We start from the raw sequence: 22,909 nt of genomic DNA, 5'->3' as shown, positions 1-22,909 counted from the left end.
GTTTCGCTCATTTATTACATACACAGTATTATGTATCATAATTACTATCATTTTTTATATTTTAATGTAATTTATATATTTAAAATATTTTAATTTACGTGCATATTGCGTCATTCCTAAATAGCAAAATCTACAGAGGTTAGTAAAAGTAGTTTTACAAACTAACTTTTCCAATCCTCTAATTAATATTGTGTGTCTGCATAACCTTTTCAATAATTATTTAATCTCAATTGATATCAAATTGAATATCTCATTGTTAGATTTTTTAAATTAAAATATAATATTTAATGTTTATTTATTTACAGTATATGTAGATATCAGGCTTCGATAGTAAGTCAGTAACTAGTTAAAAAGTTTAAAGTTAAGCAAAAAATTAAAGAGTTAATAATTTTTACCTTAATTTAAATAATTTTAAATGCGTTAACTTTAACTTTAACTAGTTATTTTTAAATATTAACTTATTAACTTTTTTCTATGTTAATTCTTTTTGTCTCTATGAATGACAGTATAATACGGTACCATCCTCAGCACATGTAAAACAAATGTTAAGTGCAGATGGTTTGCTATTTGATGACTTACGAGAAAAATTAATTAATCGTCATTTTAAAATAACGCCCTTATTAAAATTTAATAATTACTTTAATAATAATAAATTTTAATAGAATTATATTTTATCAATATATCATATGTAAGGTTATATTTTAATACGTAAAATCATATTTTTAATAATTTAATTATAAAATGTAAAAATTGTAAAAGAATACATGTCTATATGTACATAAAAAAACAATACTTCTTCTTTATATAAACTTAAATTATAAATAAAACAAAAAATTTATTTGATTATTTATATTATAATTGTTTTGTTATTTAGAATAATGCACTTTTTTATTATAATATTTTAATTTTATATAAATAATAATTTAAAAAATTAATTTTTATTTTAACTTACGTTAATTTAATCTTAACGTAAGTTTAACTGAGTTAATATTTTATTCATATAACTTTTAACGTAACTAAATTAATTTTATATGCTATGAACTTTAACTTTATTTAGTTAAAAAAATTTATTAACTTACCCAGCCCTGGTAGATATTATAAAACTTATTTTTATTACAGTCTTAATATATTCATTAGCATATTAAACTTATTTTATTTGTTAGTATATTATTTACAAATACTCTAACTCTGTGAAAGATATGTTTTATTTTTGTGTCTAATTAAAATAAAGATTTTATTTTAACATTTTTATGCAATTTATATAATTAAGATATTTTAATTTAATTGCATATTATTCCCAAACAGTAAAACCTGCAAAGACAGACGTTGAATAGAGCATTATTATTCATTTTTAAATTCAGAAAGATAACAAATTACACATAAAGTTTATAATATCTATTGATGTTATAATGAATCGTTAAAATATGACTAAACATAGAATAACAGCAGATTGCTAACAGATATCAGGCTTTACAGCTCCTATTCGATTTCTGCTACCAATCTGCTGACATAAAATCAACAAGCTCTGTTAACAGATATTCGGCAACCTGATCTAACATTATTTTTCTCCTAGAAAAATGATCATGAATTGTATGTAGTAATAATATCAATAAAAATATTGAAGAACTACATATATTTCATCTTTAACTACTTTGTTCTCTATATTATCTTGACAAAAAGAAAATAAGTTATAATTTACAAAATTAATGTTTTCCATTAAAAATCAGAAATATGAGAAAACTTAAATATTATAAAATATTCAAAAAATGAATTTATTAATGAAAAAAATTGCTGTATATATGATAAAAGAATTAATAAAACTCCTTCCTTTTCCAAAAAGATTCCTGGATAGGCCAACATAAAAGTACAATTAAATGTCATCTACACGGAAAGAATAATTTTGCTAAAATACGGATCTGAAAATAATTATGTTGAACCATTTAAAAATTGTATCGAAACTTGGCTGCTAGAACGTCAAAACTGTTTGTAGCACCGTTATCACACTTGGACGTCCTGCCTCCCAATTATTTTGATCACTCAATATAAATTATTTTCTGATCTGTATATCTAGCTAAATTTTTAGATACTGCAATAAAAGTATTCTTTCGTTTAATTCATTAAGAAAATGAGCTAACGTCTATGTTCGTCAAATAATATCAATCTGTAAAGTGGAGAGAAACGAGAACAATGGAAACTTTATTAACTAATGTGTTAATTTACTTTACATTCATTGTCAGAGAGATCCAACTCAACGACTAATAAATGAAGAAAGTTTCTAACTCTATGTAATTAGAAATTTACAGCCCTGTTTCGCATTAATGTTTTTAAAGACCATTTTATAATTGTAAACGTATAGTTGTGATTGTAAAGCGCGGTTGTGAACTGGATGTAAGTCGTTTATAAAAACGCGTTTCAATTCTCATTTTGTCATACAAAATAGCAACAATAATGTCGTTAATCGTTAAGAAAGAGCGACAAATATTTGCGAGCTATTTGTTTTTAAAATTTTCTCATTTTATTATTTAATTTATTAGCATTTTTTTATTTCTATCGTTCTGTATTAACAGAGCTTTGCAGATAAGAGAGAACAGGATACGCCACAAAAATGGATAACTGCGGACGTTGCATAAAATATCTTCTGCTCGCCATAAATCTCGTCACCCTCGTAAGTTCTAGTCTCGCATTTTGCTAAAGATATAATATACTTGCGTAATAATATATCTAATTAAATTTATTTATGCTCTAAATTGCCGGAACTAGCATAACTATTATAACTATTGTAATCGTGTGGGGTGTAATTGGCAAGTTTTCATAGATAGGAGAAATGGGAAACGATCAGTTAGCTGTCGCGTTTATCGTCCTATTGATGATCGGAATCATCATGATGTCTATCGCTGTTCGGAACTGCGTGGGGTATTGAAAGGATTGAACTGGGCGAGAGCGAATTAAAATAAGCAAAAGTTAACAATAAAAATCATTTTAATAATTGAGATAAAAGTCTTGTAAATTTTGACGCGGTTTCAATATAGATGGATTAACTTAGCGCGGTTTCAAGTAGAGATTTTGAGAGTAGAGATAAACAAGAATGGTTGCGCAATGCTTTGATTGAAAAAGTAACGCCTCCTATTGCATCTTCCAATTAAAACGGACGTGAATTTGGAAACTCAGGACGTCAATGGTCAATGGAGATACAAGGAGTTTTCCGCGGAAGGGTTAATCGTCAGGTTTTTGTTTGTTAGACAAAGCGTTTGCCACATGTGCAACACATGTTTCATTAAACATTCGAGAAACTTGTAGAAGATGAACGTAATATGAAGAACGTTTTCTCGAAGATTCTCTACAACTCGTGTCAGGCATAAAAATTATACGTGATTTATAATGGCAATCTCGAACATTCCCGCCCGCCTCGTCATTACTGACAAAATAAACAAGTGTGTACGCAATAGCGGGTCATCGTAATGTCAGGCGTACGGTTATTTCTTACACGGGCGGTTTGGTTCACGCGGGGATTCTATCAAAGTTGTGAATGGTGGAACGAATTGTGCGCGACGAAGATACATGTGAATAAAATTAACAAGAAACAAAGGAAAAACGCGGCGGCATGAAAACTTGGCAGGATAATACGGAAAACGATCACAAGGTGAATCTTCACTTATGCTTTTTCTCGCGAAGTGGTTGCATCGGAATCCTCGGGTAGCAAAACGATCTTAACCACGGGTCGGATAAATTCGGAAGTGGCAGTACGCACTGTTACCACCCTGATTGTCCCGTCGGCTCCCGGGTGAAGCTTGGTGATCCTTGCCAAGGGCCATTTATTCAAAGGAGTTATCGTGCCGCAGTCGAAGAAGAGATCCGTGCACAGACCCCGTGTGGATGTAAATCGGCGTAGCGCGCTCAAGAAGTAGTCTGACTACTTCAATGTGCATCGTCTTCGAACTGAGGCACAAGAAAATGGCGATAAACGCCTTGTATGAGTGATGATCTCGCCCTTTAGGAGTGCAAAGGAGAATTAGCCCGGCATACGCGATGCCTGAGCGCAAGAACGGATGAGCTGGAGTCACCCGCTTTCGGGAAAGATCGCCCATGAGAGGCTGCGGCGTAATTGCTCTTCATCTAATGCAGATTATGCACCGGCGAAGCAATCCCTTGATCACGGAGCGATCTCGTAGAATCCAAAAACGGAATCTAAATAGGCCGAAGATAAGTTGGACTCCGCCGTGGATGGTGCGCCGATGACATGACTCAACCAGCAGGCGAGTGAGCCAGGAACATGGAAGCATGATCATAGGATGTCGTTCATCGACTGGGAGCACTGCGTGCTTGAGACGACTTCCTACTTGAAGTACTCCATGGTCGTCAAAAAATGAATTCAGCGTACACAGCTGACTGCGGTCAGCTTATCCAAATTCTCATTTCGTCATATAAAATGACATCTACAACGTCGTTAAACGTTAAGGAGAAGTGGCAAATATTTGCGAGTTACCGTGTCTTTATCTTTCTAATATCATCGTATTTTATTGTTTGTATTAGTATTTTTTATTTATATCGTTAACACGGAGTTTTAGAAATAAGAGCATATAAGATACGATACAAAAATGGATAGCTGTGGATGTTTTATAAAATATTTTCTGTTTGCCATAAATCTCATCATCCTCGTAAATTCTAGTTCTGTACTTTGTTGAAAATATAATATACTTGCGTAAAAATATATCCAATTAAATTTACAATTTATTTATGCTCTAGATTGTCGCAACTATCGTAACGATTGCAAGCGTGTGGGGTCTGGTTGGTCAGTCATCATGGTTAAAAAAAATAGAGAACATTGGATTAGGTATTGTATTTTACGTTCTGCTGATTGCCGGAATCATTGTGATGTGTATCGCCATCTTCGGAATCGTTGCTGCCTTGCGGGAAGTCAAGTGTATGCTCAAAACAGTGAGTACTTCAATGAAAACTTTTGTCAAAGAATTAACTCACAAGCGAACCTCTCGAAGTGTCACACCCCGATTTTAATGAAATGTTACACACATTTGGATAACATAATTAGATGATTTTAGAAACTATCAGCTGCGGCTCATATTTGGTTTCAAGGGGTGAAATTATCCCTTATGTGTATAGCGGTTTTCAACTATTTCTGTTATATCTCGGAAACTATACGAGATATCAAAAAAATGTTTTATACAAAAGATTTACAATAAACTTACCTCTATTCATTCACGTTAATAACTTTTTTTAAAAATAATTATTTAAAAATTTTTTTTATTTTTGAAGTTAGTCAAGTCGTTTAAAATTTGTTAAAGCAAAGAATATCGACTTTCTTGCAATGTGACTAATTAATAAACTCTATTTTTTTCAGTACGCTGTATTCATGTTTCTAATGTTTGTGGGTGAGATAATTCACGACGTTAAACGACAACACAGTTCCAATAAGAAAGGTATAAAGTTGTTAGAGGAAGAGATGGAAAATTCGCTGCAATTTTACAATGATGATAATATTATTCGCAACTTCTGGGACGTCACGCAATCGACGGTAAATAATTCCCTTTACGTAAATAAAAGTTAATAAAAGTTTATAAAAAGATCGAAAGAGGCACGACTCGAAATTTGTTTTATTTTTCTCGAATTCAATTATTGTTTGGTCCCAAAGCTAACTTAATTCTCGATTATTTTAGTACCAGTGTTGCGGCGTTGATAACTGGAAGGACTGGGAAACACATGGTTTTGAAGTACCAAACAGCTGTTGTAAATCTGATCAGGTAAAAATCAATTGCGTTTTATACATTTTGTACGAAATAATTTATCAATCCACTGCGCTTAATAATGATAATTTGCTACACGCATCGCTTAATATAAAACACATCATGTTTATAAAAGTCTCTTGTTTGTTTAATGACGTTCATTTTTATCGAAGTCAATTAAACATAAGTGTTGTTAGATGTACAAAAATAAATAATCCAAATATTTTATTAAATTCAAGAATCTAATTTTTAACCTTCTTATGATCGTCAAATCTGCCCATAGCTGTTGGATTGCAACGCCGATCAGTACACCAAAAATATTTCCAAACTTTACGCAGAGGGTTGCATAAACAAAATAACAAGCCTCATACAACATTTGACTAACATTATAAATGGTTTTACAATAACACTCTTATGTCTCTTGGTAAGAGTCCAGTTTGCATTTTATGTAGCACCATCCTCAGTTAAAATTAAAGTCTCGACTGTATCGGTCGACCCCAAGTATTTCCTTCTTTATCATTCTTCCATCCCTTATTATTTAATAAATTATATTGTTTTAAGTCATATAATGGTTTTGAATTATTGCAGTTCTTGGGAATGGTACTCTCTTTTGCGCTTCTATACGCTTTATAAGAAGAAATAACAAGATAACAAAATATAGGATAAATCTGTTCCTAATAAAAAGGATCCAAAAAGTAGTGGGTCTCCACAGTCTTTAGAGAATTCGAGCAACTTCACCAATTAATAAAATTACTTGTTGCTATAAACGCGGTTTATCACATTGTGATAATTAAGAAGAAAAACAGATTTCTATTCGGTTGTTTCAACTTTCGCTAATTTATAACGCACATAGTATTACGCATTATAATAATCTTTACATTTTAATGTAACATATATTCTTATAACATTTTAATTTAATTGCATATTACATCATTCCCGAATAGCAAAACCTGCAGAGATAGATCTTCAGCAGAGCATGCTAATGATTTTTAATAGCAGAAATTCAACAAATTACACATAAAATCTTTTGATGTTGGCAATACGAACATTAAAATATGACTAACTATATATAGAATACCAGCAGATTGCTAGCAATATTAATCAAAATTAGCAGCTCCTACTCAACTTCTACCACCAATCTGCTAATATGAGATCAGAAGGGTTTGTTAGCAGATCTCCGCACACTGATCTAACAGATGACTATAAATTTACAATCAAAATATTATTGAATGTAATGTCAACCTATTAATAAAGTGCTATTTTCCTATCTGGTACTGCTGGACCAATATGTTCGTGTATCATATACATATTTTACATTTTGTACCATAATAAATATAATATGTGCACATATAAAAATGTGCGTACAACCATTTCATTAATTACTTGCTCTGAATCATCGATCAAGCTAAACCGTTATAAGTTTTTTTAAGATAAAAAGTACTTTTTACTATTTATTTGCTTATAATACTATATACCTACTCTCTAAATTCTTTGGAGTGGAATTCCACTCTTTTAAATAAAATTCTACTCCAAAAAGTTTAGAGAGTAATATTATATTATATTAGGCAATTTGTTTTTGAATAGAATTTTATTATATTTATTAACATATTAAAAATTAATGTCTAAAAAATAATAAAAAATTTTATTACTAATATTCTATATGAAAAATATATTTTATTTTGTTGAGTAATTAAAACAAAGGTTTTTATTATCACTTACTTTATTTCAAAATTCGTATAAATAAATTTTTTTCAAAAATAAAATTAAGTTGGCTCCAATACTTCAATAAAAGTAAACATTTATATTAACTAGCTACAATATAAAATTAGAACTCTAAAGCAGTTTCTTATTTTCATTCTTAGCTTCCCAATAAAAAAGAAATAAATCAGAACGTCAAAACAGTTTGCAGTAACATTATTATCCTTGAATGTTCTGCACAATTAACTTAATCACTTAATATAAAATTATTTTCTGATCTGTATCTAGCTAAATTTGTAGATGCTGCAATAACATTGTTCTTTCGCGTAATTCATTAAGGAAATGAGTTAACGCCCACATTCAAATAATATCAATCTGTAAAGTGGACAGAAGCGAGAACAACGGAAACTTTATTAACTAATGTGCTAATTTAATTTTCACTCAGTGACAGCCAACTCAACGTTGATTAATAAATGAAGAAAGTTGCTGACTCTGCGTAATTACAAATTTACAGCCATGTTTCGCGTTGATGTCTTTGAAGACCATTGCATAATTGTAAACGAAGTTGTGATTGTAAAGCACGGTTGTGAACCAAATGTAAGTCGTTTATAAAAAAAGAAATAAGTTTTAAATTCTCATGTCGTCATATAAAACAACATCTACAACGTTGTTAATCGTTAAAAAGTGGCAAATATTTGCAAGTTACCGTCTTTATCTTTTTAATGTTATGGTATTTTATTGTTTATTTTATTAGTATTTTTTATTTATATCGTTCTGTTAACACAGAGTTTTAGAAATAAGAGCATATAAGATACAAAAATGGATAGCTGCGGATGTATTATGAAATCCTTTCTGGTCGCCATAAATCTCGTCATTCTCGTAAGTTCTAGTCTCGTACTTTGTTGAAAATATAATATACTTGTGTAAAAATATATCCAATTATATTTACTATTTATTTATGCCCTAGATTATCGGAACTATCTTAACTATTGCAAGCGTGTGGGGTCTAATTGGTCAGTCATCATGGATAGGAGAAGCGGGGAACAATCGATTGGCTGCCGTACTTATCGTTCTAGTGATTTCCGGAATCATCGTGATGTGTATCTCTATCTTCGGAATAGTTATTGCCTTGCGTGAAACCAAGTGTATGCTCCTATCAGTAAGTATTTTAGTGAAAATTTTTCTCAGGGGAGCATCTCTCATCAAATTGATTCTTAATCTGATGAAATAAGTGCAATGTTCACAAAACGTTAAAGATAGATCAAGATAACGAGACAACTCGTAAACCATTTAGAATTCTTAAAGAGAATACCGTAGTAGTCTGTAAAACATTTTTTTTTTTTTAGTATATTTTGAAATAATTTTCTCAGAACTTTTATATGACATAGAACATTTTTTTTAGAAATACTGAAACGTACTACATCTTTTTTTAGAACTTTTTAAATAATATATGTAAACTTTGAAATATTTTAAAGTTTATATAAAAAATATGAGATAGTAAATTACAGAAATTCTGAACAATTTTAATATTCACATGAAAATTCAAAAATGATTTTTTATCAAAGTAATGACAAATTTTTATGTAATTTTTTCAATTTATGTTAATATTTCATATTAATATAAACTTCAAAATTTTTTATAATCTTGTATTTTTTTACAAAATGTCTCAATTTCTTTATGTATTGTACATTAAAACACTTGTACACTACAACATGTATTGTACACTTTTAAAAAATGTTTTGCAGATAGATAGATTCCCAAGTGTCATAAAAAAAATTTATCGCTACTTTTTATATCTATTAAAATATTATTTGTTACTTATAACCATCATTTTAGAAATCCTTCTAGAAAATTCAAGTTTAATTTCTAATTATATATTATCAAATTTTATAACACGTTTGAATGTCTTAACATAAATAGGCGCTACAGAAAAATTTTCTAAATTTCACAAACAATTCAGATATACCTAGATTCTGTCACCATTATTTAGATTATTCAAGAACTAAATATATGCAATATCACAATATTTGTCAAAAAATCAACGAGAGTTGATATGCCCTGATACAAGATTGGCCTTGCGGAAGATATAAATCAAACAATTTAAAACAGACAATCAATTTAAAAATAGAATCATACTTGATTCAAAATTGTTGAACTATTTGAATTTAAACGTTTTAGATTCGAAAACAAATTGAATTGAATCTATGTTAACTTCATTCAATTTAAATTTAGAATATTTACATATCTTTAATATAAATCTTACAATATTTCACAAAATAATTTTAGACTATAAATATCACATACAAAAAGTTTGAAGAACAGATATAGACTTTCTCAACATTTCTATAAAGTTTCAAAAAAAAATTTGTATAAAAATTTTGAAAAAAATTTTCACCGAGGTATCAAAGATTTATTTCCGAATCAAAAAAATGTCTCAATTAAGCATTAAACAATTTCAAATTTTTACATTATTTGATAATTGAATGATAAGTTTAACGTGTGTAAAAAAAATTTTTTCTTGAATTGATTAAACATTGTAATTTTATGTATATTTTAAAAGTTAATCAAATCATTAAAAATTTGTTAAAAAATAGAATATCAACTTTCTTGACTAAATAATAAAATCTACTTTTTTTCAGTACGCCATATTTGCGTTTCTATTGCTTGTGATTGAAATAATTGGCGGCGTTCGACAATTCAATTCCCACAAGGAAATGATAAAGTTATTAGAGAAAGAGATGGAACATTCGCTGCAATTTTACAATGATAATATATTTACTCGCAACTTCTGGGACATGACGCAATCGGCGGTAAATAATTTCCTTTACTTAAATAAAAGTTAATTTAGAAAAAGATCAAAAGAGGCACAACCAGAAACTTATTTAATTTTTCTCTAATCCAATTATTGTTTGGAACGTCCCAAAGCTAATTTAATTCACAATTTTAGTACCAGTGTTGCGGAGTTAATAGCTGGGAGGATTGGAAAACACATGGTCTTAAAGTACCAGACAGCTGTTGTAAATCTAATCAGGTAAAAATCAATTGCGTTTTACACGGTTGTATGAAATAGTTTTTATCAATCCAATGTGCTTAATAACGGTAATTTGCTATGCACATCTAAGAGATGTCTCTTAGTATAAAACGTGTCATGTTTATAAATATCTCTTCATTGCTTTTATCGAAGTTAATAAAACATAAAAAATTAAAATGTTGCTTTTAAAAGACTGCGACGATTAAAGATACTTGACAATTTCATATTTTCTCTCTCTCTCTCTCTCTCTCACACTTGTTTCAAAAAACACAAATGCAAATTTGTTTCATGCTGGAGTCAGGGTGTTACACGCAAAATTGTTCACTAATCTTTTTCAAATAAATAATATAGTTATTAAAACGCAAATTAGATAAGTTAAGATATTATACTTATTATTATAATAAAATGCAATTTCTTTTATACGATTCAACTATCTTTGGAGTCTTCACCAGCAATGATAGTACTTAAAAAATTATCCTCAGCCTGTTATTAATGAGCAGTTCAATTCTCAAATATTGCGAAAAAATGTTATTAACTGTACAAATAAATAATCCAAATATTTTACTTAAATTCAAGAATCCAATCTTTAACCCATTCTTATGGTCGTCAAATCTGCCCATAGCTATCGGACTGCCACGCTGACCAACATATCAAACAAATTTTCCAAGTTTACGCGGAGGGTTGCGTAAACAAACTACTAAGCCTCATGCAGCATTTTACAAACATTACGAATGGTGTTAGCATTACAGTCTCATGTCTCTTGGTAAGAGTCCAGTTTGCATTTTTTTGTTGCACTATCATCAGTTAAAATTAAAACCTTGACTGTATAATTGGCCAATCCCAAGTATTTCCTCCTTTTTCTTTCTTCCATCTCTTATTATTTAATAAATAATATCATTTTAAGTCAAATAATGGTTTTGAATTATTGCAGTTCTTGGGAATGATATTCTCTTTAGCGCTCTACAAGAAGATCAAATAACAGGATAACAAAATATAGTCTAAAGCTGTTTCTAATAAAACGGGTCGGGGAAGTAGTGGGTCTCCGAAGTCTTTAGAGAATTCGTGCAACTTTACCAATCAATAAAATTATTTGTCGTCATAAACACGATTGATCATATCGTGATAATTAAAAAGAAAAACGGATTTCTATCCGATTATTCCGCAAGTTTCGCTACTTAATAACACACATAGTATTATGCGTCATGATAATATTTACATTTTAATATTATATATATATATATTTACAATATTTTAATTGTATATTGCATTATATTGCATTCCCAGATAGCAAAGCCTGCAGAGACTGATTTTCTTCAGATCATGCTAATGATTTTTCATAGCAGAAGGACAACATATTACACACAGTCTGAAATAGCTAATGATGTCGGTAAAACAAACGTTAAAATATAACTAATTGTAAGCATAGAATACCAGCAGATTGTTAGCAGAAATTATTCAGGATTATTTAGAAATTATGCAGCTCCTACTCGATTTCTGCCACCAATATGTTGATATAAGATTAGCAAGGTTTGTTAACAGATCTTCCGCAAACTGATTTAACAGATGACTACAGATCTATAATCAAAATATAATCGAATATAATGCCAACCCATTAATAAACTGCTAACATTTTCTTATTTAATACTGCTGGACCAGTATGTTCGCGTATCATATATGTATATATTTTATATTTTGTGCCGTAATAAATATAATATGTGTACATATATAAATGTGAGTTTGTACATCCCTTTCAATAATTACTTACTCTTAATCGATCAAACTGAATCATTATAAACTTTTTTAAATTAAAACGTATATTTAATATTTATTTGCTTATAATATTATATGTACAACATTATATTGTATTAAAATTTTGTTTTTGATTAAAGTTTTATTATATTTATTAGCATATTAAGGTCCAATGTCTAAAAGTTAAAAATTGTTTATTGTTTAATTGCATATATTCTAAATGAAAGATATATTTTATTTTGATAAATAATTGAAGTAACGAATATTATTTTCACTTATTTCACCATCCTCATAAATAGAATTTTTTAACAATAAAATAAAATAAATTAAATTAACTCTAATATTTTAATAAAAACTTATATTAACTAGGTGTAATATAAAATTGGAACTAAAGTACCACTAAGTAGTTTATTATTTTCATTCGTATTTTCTTGATGAGAAAGAAATAAATCAGAAATGTATTTTGCAATATTAATCCAGACATATACACGTTTCCAAAACATTTTATAAACGTTTGTCCATAACTTTTTATATGTTTTAGAAACATTTCTCATAAATTGAAATGTCTATTCAAAGAATGTTGGATTAAACGTTTCTGTTCTAATACAAATACATTTTAAAAATCATTATAAAGATTTTCAATTCCTTAAGTGTATAGAAACGTAAAAATTACATTTTATAAATTATGCTTTCTGGTAAATGTGCATATTCAGTTGTCATAGTGGCTTACTATAAAGGTTAAACAAAAATGATTTATACTACAGTTTATACAAAAGAAAATTTCATATTTAAAACAATGTTGAATGTAATAAAATAGAATATTTAGAATAAAATTGAAATCAATCAGGTAAGCACGCTTTCACCTGTTTTATAATGAATTAAGTAGGAGAAGAATTTGCGGAAACGCGTTTTGTAAAATTAAATTAGCGCATGAATTTAATTTTCATAATATCAATGTCCACGTAAAGCAATTTAGGTCGCGTTTCACTTAACGCTTCCAATACACGCAAGCATCGTTTATTTAATTACATACTAATGTGATGAATGACTAAGAAATAATAATTATAAGAGTGTTGGGAGCGTTATGTGGAACGCTCCTTTGGTGCCGTGCATACGCAGTGAATGTAATATGCACGCACAAATAGTAATAGTTTACTCCTCTAAATACGAGGTGTGTTCAAAAAGTATCGCGAATTTTGTGTTTTTTCAAAAATTATTTATTTATTCATGAATATCTATTTTGTCCCCTTCAAAGTAATCCCCATGAGATATTATACACTTGTGCCAACGGTTTTTCCAATTTTCGAAGCACTTCAAAAAATCTTTTTTTTTATCTTGTTCAGCTCCTCCTTCGATGCCGTCTTTATCTCGTCAAGCGTAGCGTAACGTCGTCCTTTCATGGGCCTCTTCAGTTTAGGGAACAAGAAAAAGTCACAGGGGGCCAGATCTGGGGAATACGGTGGCTGCGGCATCATTAGTGTGTTGTTTTTGGCCAAAAAGTCGCGCACAAGCAACGATGTGTGAGCAGGGGCGTTATCGTGGTGCAAAAGCCAATTTTTGTTCTTCCACAAATCCGGGCGTTTCTGGCGGATTGCTTCGCGCAAATTGCGCATAACTTGCAGGTAATATTCCTTATTGACCGTTCTACCCTGTGGCAAGAACTCATGATGCACCACGCCCCTGCAATCGAAGAAAACTGTCAGCAAAACTTTCACATTCGACCGAACTTGGCGCGCTTTTTTCGGTCTTGGTTCGTGCGGCAGCTTCCATTGAGATGATTGAGCTTTGGTTTCCACGTCATAACCATAAACCCACGATTCGTCACCAGTTATGACCCTCTGGAGCAAATTTGGGTCGTCGCGAACAGAGTCCAACATCTCATTAGCAATGTTCATGCGATGCTGTTTTTGGTCGCAATTGAGCAATTTTGGTACGAATTTCGCGGCGACCCGTCTCATGCCCAAATCATTGATAAAAATCGAATGGCACGAGCCAATCGATATGTTTAGGTCCTCAGCAACTTCTCTAACGGTGATTCGACGATTGGCCAATACCATTTTCTCCACTTCATTAATTTTTTCGTCTGTTGTTGAAGTGCTCGGGCGTCCGGCACGCTCTTCGTCGCTCACATCTTCTCGGCCTTCTGAGAACATTTTGTACCACCGATAAACGTTGCTTCGGTCCAAGGTAGCTTCTCCGTATGCCACAGTCAACATTCGGAATGCATCCGCGCACTTAATTTCGTTTTTCACACAAAATTTGATACAGGTTCTTTGATCCATTTTTTTGAATAGGTAAAAATCGAAGACGATCCAAAACACGTGCAAGCAAAGCAGCTGTCAACAATTAAGTGAACATTCAAAATGGCCGAGCTTGTCGGCATAAGTGAGAGACATGAATAACAACATAACGCCACAAAAAGATCGAAATTCGAATATACGTAACCCGCGAAAATTCAAAATTCGCGATACTTTTTGAACACACCTCGTAGTTTACCCCACTAAAGAAAGTATGGTTTTCGTTATACATCAGCAGTTTGGACACAACAGATGCTCGTGAGTTAATAATAAACCATCAATCAAATTGTGTGCATATTATTTTAAAAATTTTATCATAGTTTAAATTACGACAAACTTAAGAAACATCTTATAAAACTATCTTAGTTCCATTTCTAGTGACGTTATATAGTAAAATAAATTATTATTATATCTGAATGTTATATGTGAGGCTCAATAATTTTGGGTTTGTTGTGTTTGATTACTCTGTAAATACAAGCGACATTTATTATTTTAAATAAAATTACGTTAATTAAATGTAAAAAAATTTTTTTAAATACTTGTATGTATTAATTAAAGTTTTAGAAAATGTAGAGGTAATTTTTTGCAACTGTAAAATGTTCATTAATTTATATTCTAATCTCTTTAATTTATAATTAGTCTATTCAGATTTATTGTTCTTTCTGATCATTAGCAACTGTTATGTGACTGGATAATTCGACGTCAAACGCATTTGATGAGCAATTTACGACGTTAAACACATTCTGTCAAAGACGAGCAATAACCATAATTGAACGTAATATAATAACAAAAAATGCCATAAAAAAATATAGATCAGATTGGCAAATACAAATGACGTGAATAAAGTCACTTTAGAATCCATGTTAGATCCTATAAAGGATTTGTTAAAATCGAGTCACGAGATGCGGAGGCATTGAGACTGTTGAGACATTTAATAAGAAGCTGGAAGAAAAAAAAGGACCTGTGATAAAATATCCATTAAAATTCTTCAGTCAATATAATGCTATGCTGTCGGTCTGCGCACACAATTCAGTATGGTTTGCCATTATTTAGAGAATACATATATATTTCCTCAAAACATAACTGTTGTATTGTATGTACACAAATAATAACACGTATAATTTTAAAAAATAATACCTAAGTAGTAAACAATAGCATTGTATCATTAACAAAAATTTTAATAATAACAAAAATTTTAAAAAGACTTGCCGTTATTAGAATTCCAAATGTAGGTAATAAAGTAGTAACATTCTTAAATTGAATTTATTATTATGTATTACCATAAATGTAAGATTGTAACGTAAGAAATGAAAGTTATTCATTGGCTTATAAACTTGCACAAACACGCCTTACAAAATTTTACTGTTTTATGTTACGACTATTGTAGAATGAGTTATATGTCGATTCACAGAGACATTACTAAAGATACAATATATTAAATCATATTAATATATAAAAAAATTGTCACATAATTCTTTAATTTTGTAAATTTTATAAAATGGTCATCTTTGCTTTATTCCTCCTTGTCTTTTTACTTTAATTTAATATAATTTTTAATTAGAGTAACTTTTAATTACACTTATCAATGTTTTTTATAAATAAAGCTGTTTTTTAAACGTTTTTTTAAATTTTTTTTAAATTTTTTTTCTAGGAAAATAGTCATGAATATTACGGAGTGCTACAAATGCTACAGAGTACTACAGAATACTACGGCATGCTATGGAGTGCTACGAATTTTACGGAGTTAAACGTTATAACTTGGAAAGTAATTAAGAAAAAAATTTACTAATAACTTTATTATAGTGATTTAAACAGTTCTTGAGAACAGCTATTAGATTCTGTAATAAAGAATATGGCACTTGTGCTATGAAATGCTACGGAGAGCTACGGAATGCTATGAAGTGCTACGGAGTGCCACGAGTGATATAAAGCGCTCCAATTTAATTATTTCTCGGGTGTCGTTTAATGGACTGAAAGAACGGAAAAGTCATACCAAAAAACATTTAGTTAAAACAATTAATATAGATAATACTTTTAAAAAAACACTTTTAATTTTACCTAATTTAATTTCTTAGTGCAATTTTTAATTAAATTAGCTTTTCGTATAACTTTTAAATTTTGTATCGCGGTTTATTTATCACATCTATCAAAAATTGTAAATGTTTTTGACATTTAATCGATGTCGATCTAATTGATATTTTTCTCCATTTTTATTTTATTGAATAGACATCTTTACTTTATTTCTCCTTATCTTTTTACTTAACTTCAATATAATATTTTTAATCACATTTAGCAATTTATATAAAAGACCGTGCTACGTTCTTTTCTCAGAATTTCTTCTCCTAGGAAAATGATCATGAATATTTTGTATGTAATAATAATAACAATAACAATTTTAAAGAACTACATATTTCATTTTTAATAACTTTGTTCTCTGTATTTCAAAAAAATATAATTGTTAGAATATGATTCAAAAAACTAACGTCTTTCCATGAAAAATTAGGAATATGAGGAAACTTTTATATTCTAAAATATTTAAAAAAACCACTTCATTAACGTAAAAACTTATTGTCTAGATAATAACAGAATTGAAAAAAACCCCTTTCACCATTCGAAAAAATTCTAGATACGCCGACATGGAAGTGCAATTAAATATCATATAATTCATTAAGGCGATGCTGGACAACATATACAGGGTGTCAGGTAACTACCGCCCGTGGTTTCGTGGATTGATAGATCAAGTAAAACTGAGCAGAAAAGTCCTTTACCATTTTTTAATATTTGCCATAGTTAACAAAAAAAAAAATTAATAAAGTCTGCGAATAAGCGCGTATCACCGCGCATAAGGACCGCCCGCCAGTCGCCGAGACGTAGGCAGCCGCGGCTGTCGGCGCGGCGCGGTGAGGAGGGAAAAGCAGCAGTAGCTACGCCCTCTTAATAAGCTTTATTGATCTCAAAATCCTTTTACACAATTAAAGTAGTGACAAAAATATTTGCCGGAAACTATAATTCAATACAAAAAACGAAAGTTGATTAAAAAATTATAGTTTAATTATCGGAATTTGCAGCCAACTCGTGACAACATGTGCCTCATATAAAAGTTTTAGACTTGGTATGTATAAAATAAGTAGTTTACGGCGAGTAGAAAAAATGAAAGAACAATACGACGTTTGCAGAATGATCCTAGAAGTTCTAATATAAGAGAAAGGCCTGAATAAAATTTGTTTATGTAATTTTCACATATATTGATGCAAAGAGCATAAATTGCGTTCATGGTAATTCAGAAATCCTGCATTAGAGGCGCTAAAGTAAAAAAAAACAAGGAAAGATGAGTGCGTTTGACAAAGAGCGCTAACCTATTCCCCTTACTCTTTGCCTCACGCGCGACCCGAGTTCGTAGAAGAAAAATCTGCAATAATCTGAAATACCGACGTCGAGTGAGTTTCACCGTCAGTCCAGCATCGCCTTCAGGAAATAAGTTAACCTACGCCCAAGTTCGTCAAATGATATCAAACTGTAAAGTAAATGAAAACGAAAACAATGAAAACTTTATTAACTAATGTATTAATTTAATTTATATTCAGTGAGATCCAACTCAACGATGATTAATAAATGAAGAAAGTTTCTAACTCTATGTAATTAGAAATTTACAGCCCTGTTTCGCATTAATGTTTTTAAAGACTATTTTATAATTGTAAACGTATAGTTGTGATTGTAAAGCGCGGTTGTGAACTGGATGTAAGTCGTTTATAAAAACGTGTTTCAAATTCTCATTTTGTCATACAAAATAGCAACAATAATGCCGTTAATCGTTAAGAAAAAGCGACAAATATTTGCGAGCTATCGTGCATTTGTTTTTCAAATTTTCTCATTTTGTTATTCAATTTATTAGCATTTTTTTTTATTTCTGTTGTTCTGTATTAGAGTTTTGCAGGTAAAAGAGAACAGAATACTGTACAAAAATGAATGGCTGCGAACGTTTCATAAAATATCTTCTGTTCGCCATAAATCTCGTCATCCTCGTAAGTTCTAGTCTCGCATTTTGCTGAAGATATAATATACTTGTGTAATAATATATCTAATTAAATTTACAATTTATTTATGCTCTAGATTGTCGGAACTAGCATAACTATTATAACTATTGTAATCGTGTGGGGTGTAGTTGGCAAGTCTTCATGGATAGGAGAAATGGGAAACGATCAGTTAGCTGTTGCGTTTATCGTCCTACTGATGATCGGAATCATCATGATATCTATCGCCATCTTTGGAATCGTTGCTGCCTTACGGAAAATTAAGAGTATGCTCCTGATAGTAAGTACCCTAGTGAAAATTTTTCTCCGAAGAACAACTCAATATCAAATTTATTCTCACGGCGATGAAACACAATGTTCATGAATGTTGACGATAGATTATGATACCGAGATAACTCATGAATCTCTTAAAATTTTTAAAGAAAATACTATGGCAGACTTTAATAATTTTCTCAGAATTTTTATCACGGATTGGAACACTTTTTAGAAATACTGAGAAACTACATCTTTCCTTAATTAGAACTTTTCTATTGTATATATATATATATTTTTTTTTTTTTTTTTTTTTTTTAATTAGTTAAGTCACTTATTATGATAAAGAGTATCGATTTTCTTGCAACGTGACTGATTAATAAGAACCATTTTTTTCAGTACGTTATATTCGTATTTCTATTGTTAGTGATTGTAATCGGCGGTGTCCAGCAGTACAATTCCTACAAAAAAGTAATAAAGTTTTTCAAAATAATAATGGAAAATTCGCTGCAATTTTACTATGATAAGAAATTTATTCGCAGTTTCTGGAACATCACGCAGTCAATGGTAAATAATTCCCGTTACGCAAATAAAAGTTAATTTATATAAAGATCAAAAGAGGCATGACCCGGAACTCGTTTTATCCTTCTCAAATTTAATTATTATTTAGAGTGTCCCAAAGCTAATTTAATTCTCATTTTTAGTACCACTGTTGTGGAATTGATAGCTGGGAGGACTGGAAAGCACATGGTCTTACAGTACCAGACAGCTGTTGTAAACTAGACCAGGTAAAAATCAGTTATGTTTCATGCGGTTACATAAAATAGTTTATCAAACTACCGCACAGTAATAACAGTAATTTGCTATGCACATATCGTAATAAAAACATGTGTAATGTTTATAAACGTTTCTTCGTTGCTTAATAACGTTCACTTTTATCTAAGTCCATTAATTGAAATATGAGATTCTGATTTTAGTTTTTGCTCAAAATGAAATTTTTCTCGATGGGTCCAATGACAATTTTTTAGAGAACATTTTAGAAACTTGCAATTGCAACTCAAATTATTATTCGCGATCTAAGCGAGTTACTCGATCTAGACAAAGAAAAATATCATTTACCTAATTTTTAGTTTCCTTCTTTTAAATAAGTTGTTACGTTTTTACAACAATATAAATATTACAATATTATATCGCACAATATTTTCTTGATAGTAGGCGTAAATGCACTCATCGTTTACTTAAAACTAATAATATTTACTTAAAATAAATTTCTGGATACATACAGAAAAGTACTTGAATTAAATATTTCATAAATTTACATATCCGCAAATTTAATACGAGTTTATCATAAACACGAAATTTATGTAAAAGATATTCTCCATCTCCGTAATTTAAAAACAAATAAAATTTAATGAATACTAGTGAGACTACTGACATGATCATTAAAGTGTAAATTAGATCAGTTAAAATATAATCATTAGATATTACACTCATTAAAATGCAATTTCTTTTGTACATTTCAATTATCTTTGAAGTTATTATCAGCAATAATAATACTTAGAAAACCGCAGCCCGTCATCGAGTATTGAATTCAATTCTCAACACTATCAAATGTTGCGGAGCAATGTTATTGTTATTAGATGTACAAAAATAAAAATAATCCAAATTTTTGTACCTAAGCTAAAAAACCGAATCTTGTAACCCTTTCTCATGATTATCTAACATGTCCGTAGCAATCAAACTGCAACGCTGAATGGCACATCAAAATTCTTTCCAAAGTTTATGCGAGCGGTTGCATAAACGAACTACAAAGCTCATTACAGCAGTTTACAAATGTTATGAATGGTATTACTTCTATATTTACATGTATCATGGTAAGAGTTCAATTTGCATTTTTTGTGGCACTAACTTCAATTAAAATTAAAGCCTCGACTATATAATTAGCCGAGCCCAAGTATTTTCTTCTTTTCCTTTCTTCTATCCCTTATTATTTCATAAATAATATCACTTTAGGTCATATAATGGTTTTGAATTATTGCAGGTTTTGGGAATGGTATTCTCTTTTACGCTCTACACGAGGATCAAAAAACAAGATACCAAAATATAGTGTAAAACTGTTCCTAATAAAAAGGATCGAGAAAGTAGTGAGTTCTCCGAAATCTGTAAAGGATTCGTGCTCTTTACGAATTAATAAAGTTACGCTATAAACACGTTTGCTCACATCATAATAATCAAAAAAAAAGAAAACGGATTTCGTAACGGATAATGTAATTTATATGTTTAACATATTTTTATTTAATTGCATATTATATTATTTCTAAGAAACCTAAATACTATTAATTACTAAAACCTAAATACTATTAATCACAGAATTTATCATTTAACGTCCAAAAGCAGACACTTAATTAATGCCTTAAAATTGTTTTCTAACTAAAAATATGTTACCTAGAACTAGTCATGTGTCATAAAATTTTCTCCAAAATTCCTTTCTTAATATAAACTACAAAAATGCATATTTTCCTAAAATATTATTTTATAATAAAATAATGTTGTAATATATATTTACTTATGAGTTGCAATTTTTACGACAAATTTTTGTATGTCAGACCAAATGTATCCAAACAGAACAGAGAGTCATCACAACGTCAAAATAACGTCAAAGTAACTGTAAAATGACTGTTGAATGTAAAATGAAAGTAATTTTTTGTTCAATTACTTTGATGTTATTTTGACATTATTGTGGCTCGGTGTTTTGCTTGGGCATACTTCTAAATCTAAATAGTTAACCAGCAAGAATAACTTGGTACTTCGAGAACGAAAGACTTATTACAATTCTTCGAAAAGATATCATCCGATATACTCTACAGAAAGATCAAACGACAACACGAGAACAAAAAAAATCAAACAACAACAGAAAAACAGATCAGAATCTGAGGATCTTAATAAAAAAAACTGAAAAAGTAGTGCGTCTTCGAAATTTTCATCAACGTATTCAATCAACCTGGTCAATCACTTCAAAAATATCTTTTTATATATCTGTTTGTATAAATATGATAATTTTTTTGCAGAATATAGCTTTAATTAATAGGTTCCTATACTTTTTCGTTTATCTGAAATTCTTTTATCTATATTATTTCTTATTGATTACTGGCATTAAAAATGAGTTTAAAAAGGATTCTTGAAACAAAAAATAATTCCCATTTTAATTTCTGCTTAAACCCTTTCAGTTAAAAACATTTAAAAAAATATAAGATGCCTAATATTTTTGGCCAAGACTGTATATAATATAAACAAAAATTTATGCTTAGGAATTAATATTTTAAAAATCCATTAGATTTTTGTAGTTACACTTTTTGAAAATTTCATAATGGTTAAAATAACTCCAGCAAGTTTAAACTGCTGCTGTATTTATAGTTTCTAAAGTCAAAAATATTATTGAACTGAACATACTTTAAACGATATAGAATATAGAACATCGAAATATCCTGACTTTGTAAGATTTTAATTGTAACATATTTTTGAAAAATCGCGAAATTAAAAATAAGTTTTACTAAAAAAATGTTACAACCTTTTTTATAAAAATTTATGGCTATACTTTACAGATATGACAGAAAATCATAGTGCAATAATAAAAAAATAAAAAAATAATGATCCTGCGCAGGACATTTACAAGACATAAAATATAATAAAAAAATTGATTTCTGACTCACCGACCAGATATGCAACAAACGGAGTTAATCAGCCATGAAGCTACGATGATTACTGTAACATAAAAAAACATAAGATTTAAAAATTAAAATTGTGCTTAAAATAATCAATATTTTAAAAGTTAATTCGTATACACCCAAAAAAAAGATTTCTTTAAAAAAAAATATTTGTTCTACTCAAAGAAATTCATACACTGCTATAATGTTAAAAAAAAGTTTCTTTGACTTGAAGAAATTTTATGGTTATTCCTTTTATTAGAATTAAAGAAACAGTTTGGTTGTACAACACAAATTTTATTTAAATGAAAGAAATACATTTTTAAAACTAGATTAAATTATTTCCGTTAATACTTTCTTTAAATTAAATAATTATTTATTTAAATTAAACAACTAATTTGAACAAATA

General features: G+C 29.6%; 3 protein-coding genes across 3 annotated transcripts; all 3 read left to right on the top strand.

Moving 5' to 3' along the window:
• Positions 1-1,226: 1,226 nt before the first annotated feature.
• Positions 1,227-7,208, top strand: LOC105194924 (CD151 antigen). The gene is made up of 6 exons (XM_026136705.2): positions 1,227-2,665; positions 4,744-4,935; positions 5,357-5,530; positions 5,673-5,756; positions 6,022-6,162; positions 6,327-7,208. The coding sequence occupies exons 1-6, from the start codon at positions 2,606-2,608 to the stop codon at positions 6,369-6,371; spliced, it is 696 nt and encodes a 231-aa protein (XP_025992490.1). The 5' UTR covers positions 1,227-2,605; the 3' UTR covers positions 6,372-7,208.
• A 105-nt stretch (positions 7,209-7,313) lies between these two features.
• Positions 7,314-12,270, top strand: LOC105194867 (CD151 antigen). Its single transcript, XM_011159983.3, has 7 exons — positions 7,314-8,033; positions 8,223-8,315; positions 8,404-8,595; positions 10,076-10,246; positions 10,384-10,467; positions 11,090-11,230; positions 11,399-12,270. The coding sequence occupies exons 2-7, from the start codon at positions 8,256-8,258 to the stop codon at positions 11,444-11,446; spliced, it is 696 nt and encodes a 231-aa protein (XP_011158285.1). The 5' UTR covers positions 7,314-8,033; positions 8,223-8,255; the 3' UTR covers positions 11,447-12,270.
• A 2,358-nt stretch (positions 12,271-14,628) lies between these two features.
• On the top strand, positions 14,629-21,759 carry LOC113004169 (CD151 antigen). The gene is made up of 8 exons (XM_039448345.1): positions 14,629-14,771; positions 16,165-16,278; positions 18,438-18,535; positions 18,624-18,824; positions 19,196-19,363; positions 19,501-19,584; positions 20,530-20,670; positions 20,838-21,759. The coding sequence occupies exons 3-8, from the start codon at positions 18,476-18,478 to the stop codon at positions 20,901-20,903; spliced, it is 720 nt and encodes a 239-aa protein (XP_039304279.1). The 5' UTR covers positions 14,629-14,771; positions 16,165-16,278; positions 18,438-18,475; the 3' UTR covers positions 20,904-21,759.
• The last annotated feature ends 1,150 nt before the right edge of the window (positions 21,760-22,909 follow it).

Source organism: Solenopsis invicta, chromosome 4 (genome assembly GCF_016802725.1).
Source record: "Solenopsis invicta isolate M01_SB chromosome 4, UNIL_Sinv_3.0, whole genome shotgun sequence".
NCBI classification, from domain to species: domain Eukaryota; kingdom Metazoa; phylum Arthropoda; class Insecta; order Hymenoptera; family Formicidae; genus Solenopsis; species Solenopsis invicta.
Note: the sequence above shows the minus strand (reverse complement) of the source record. Positions and strands in the feature narration are given on the sequence as shown.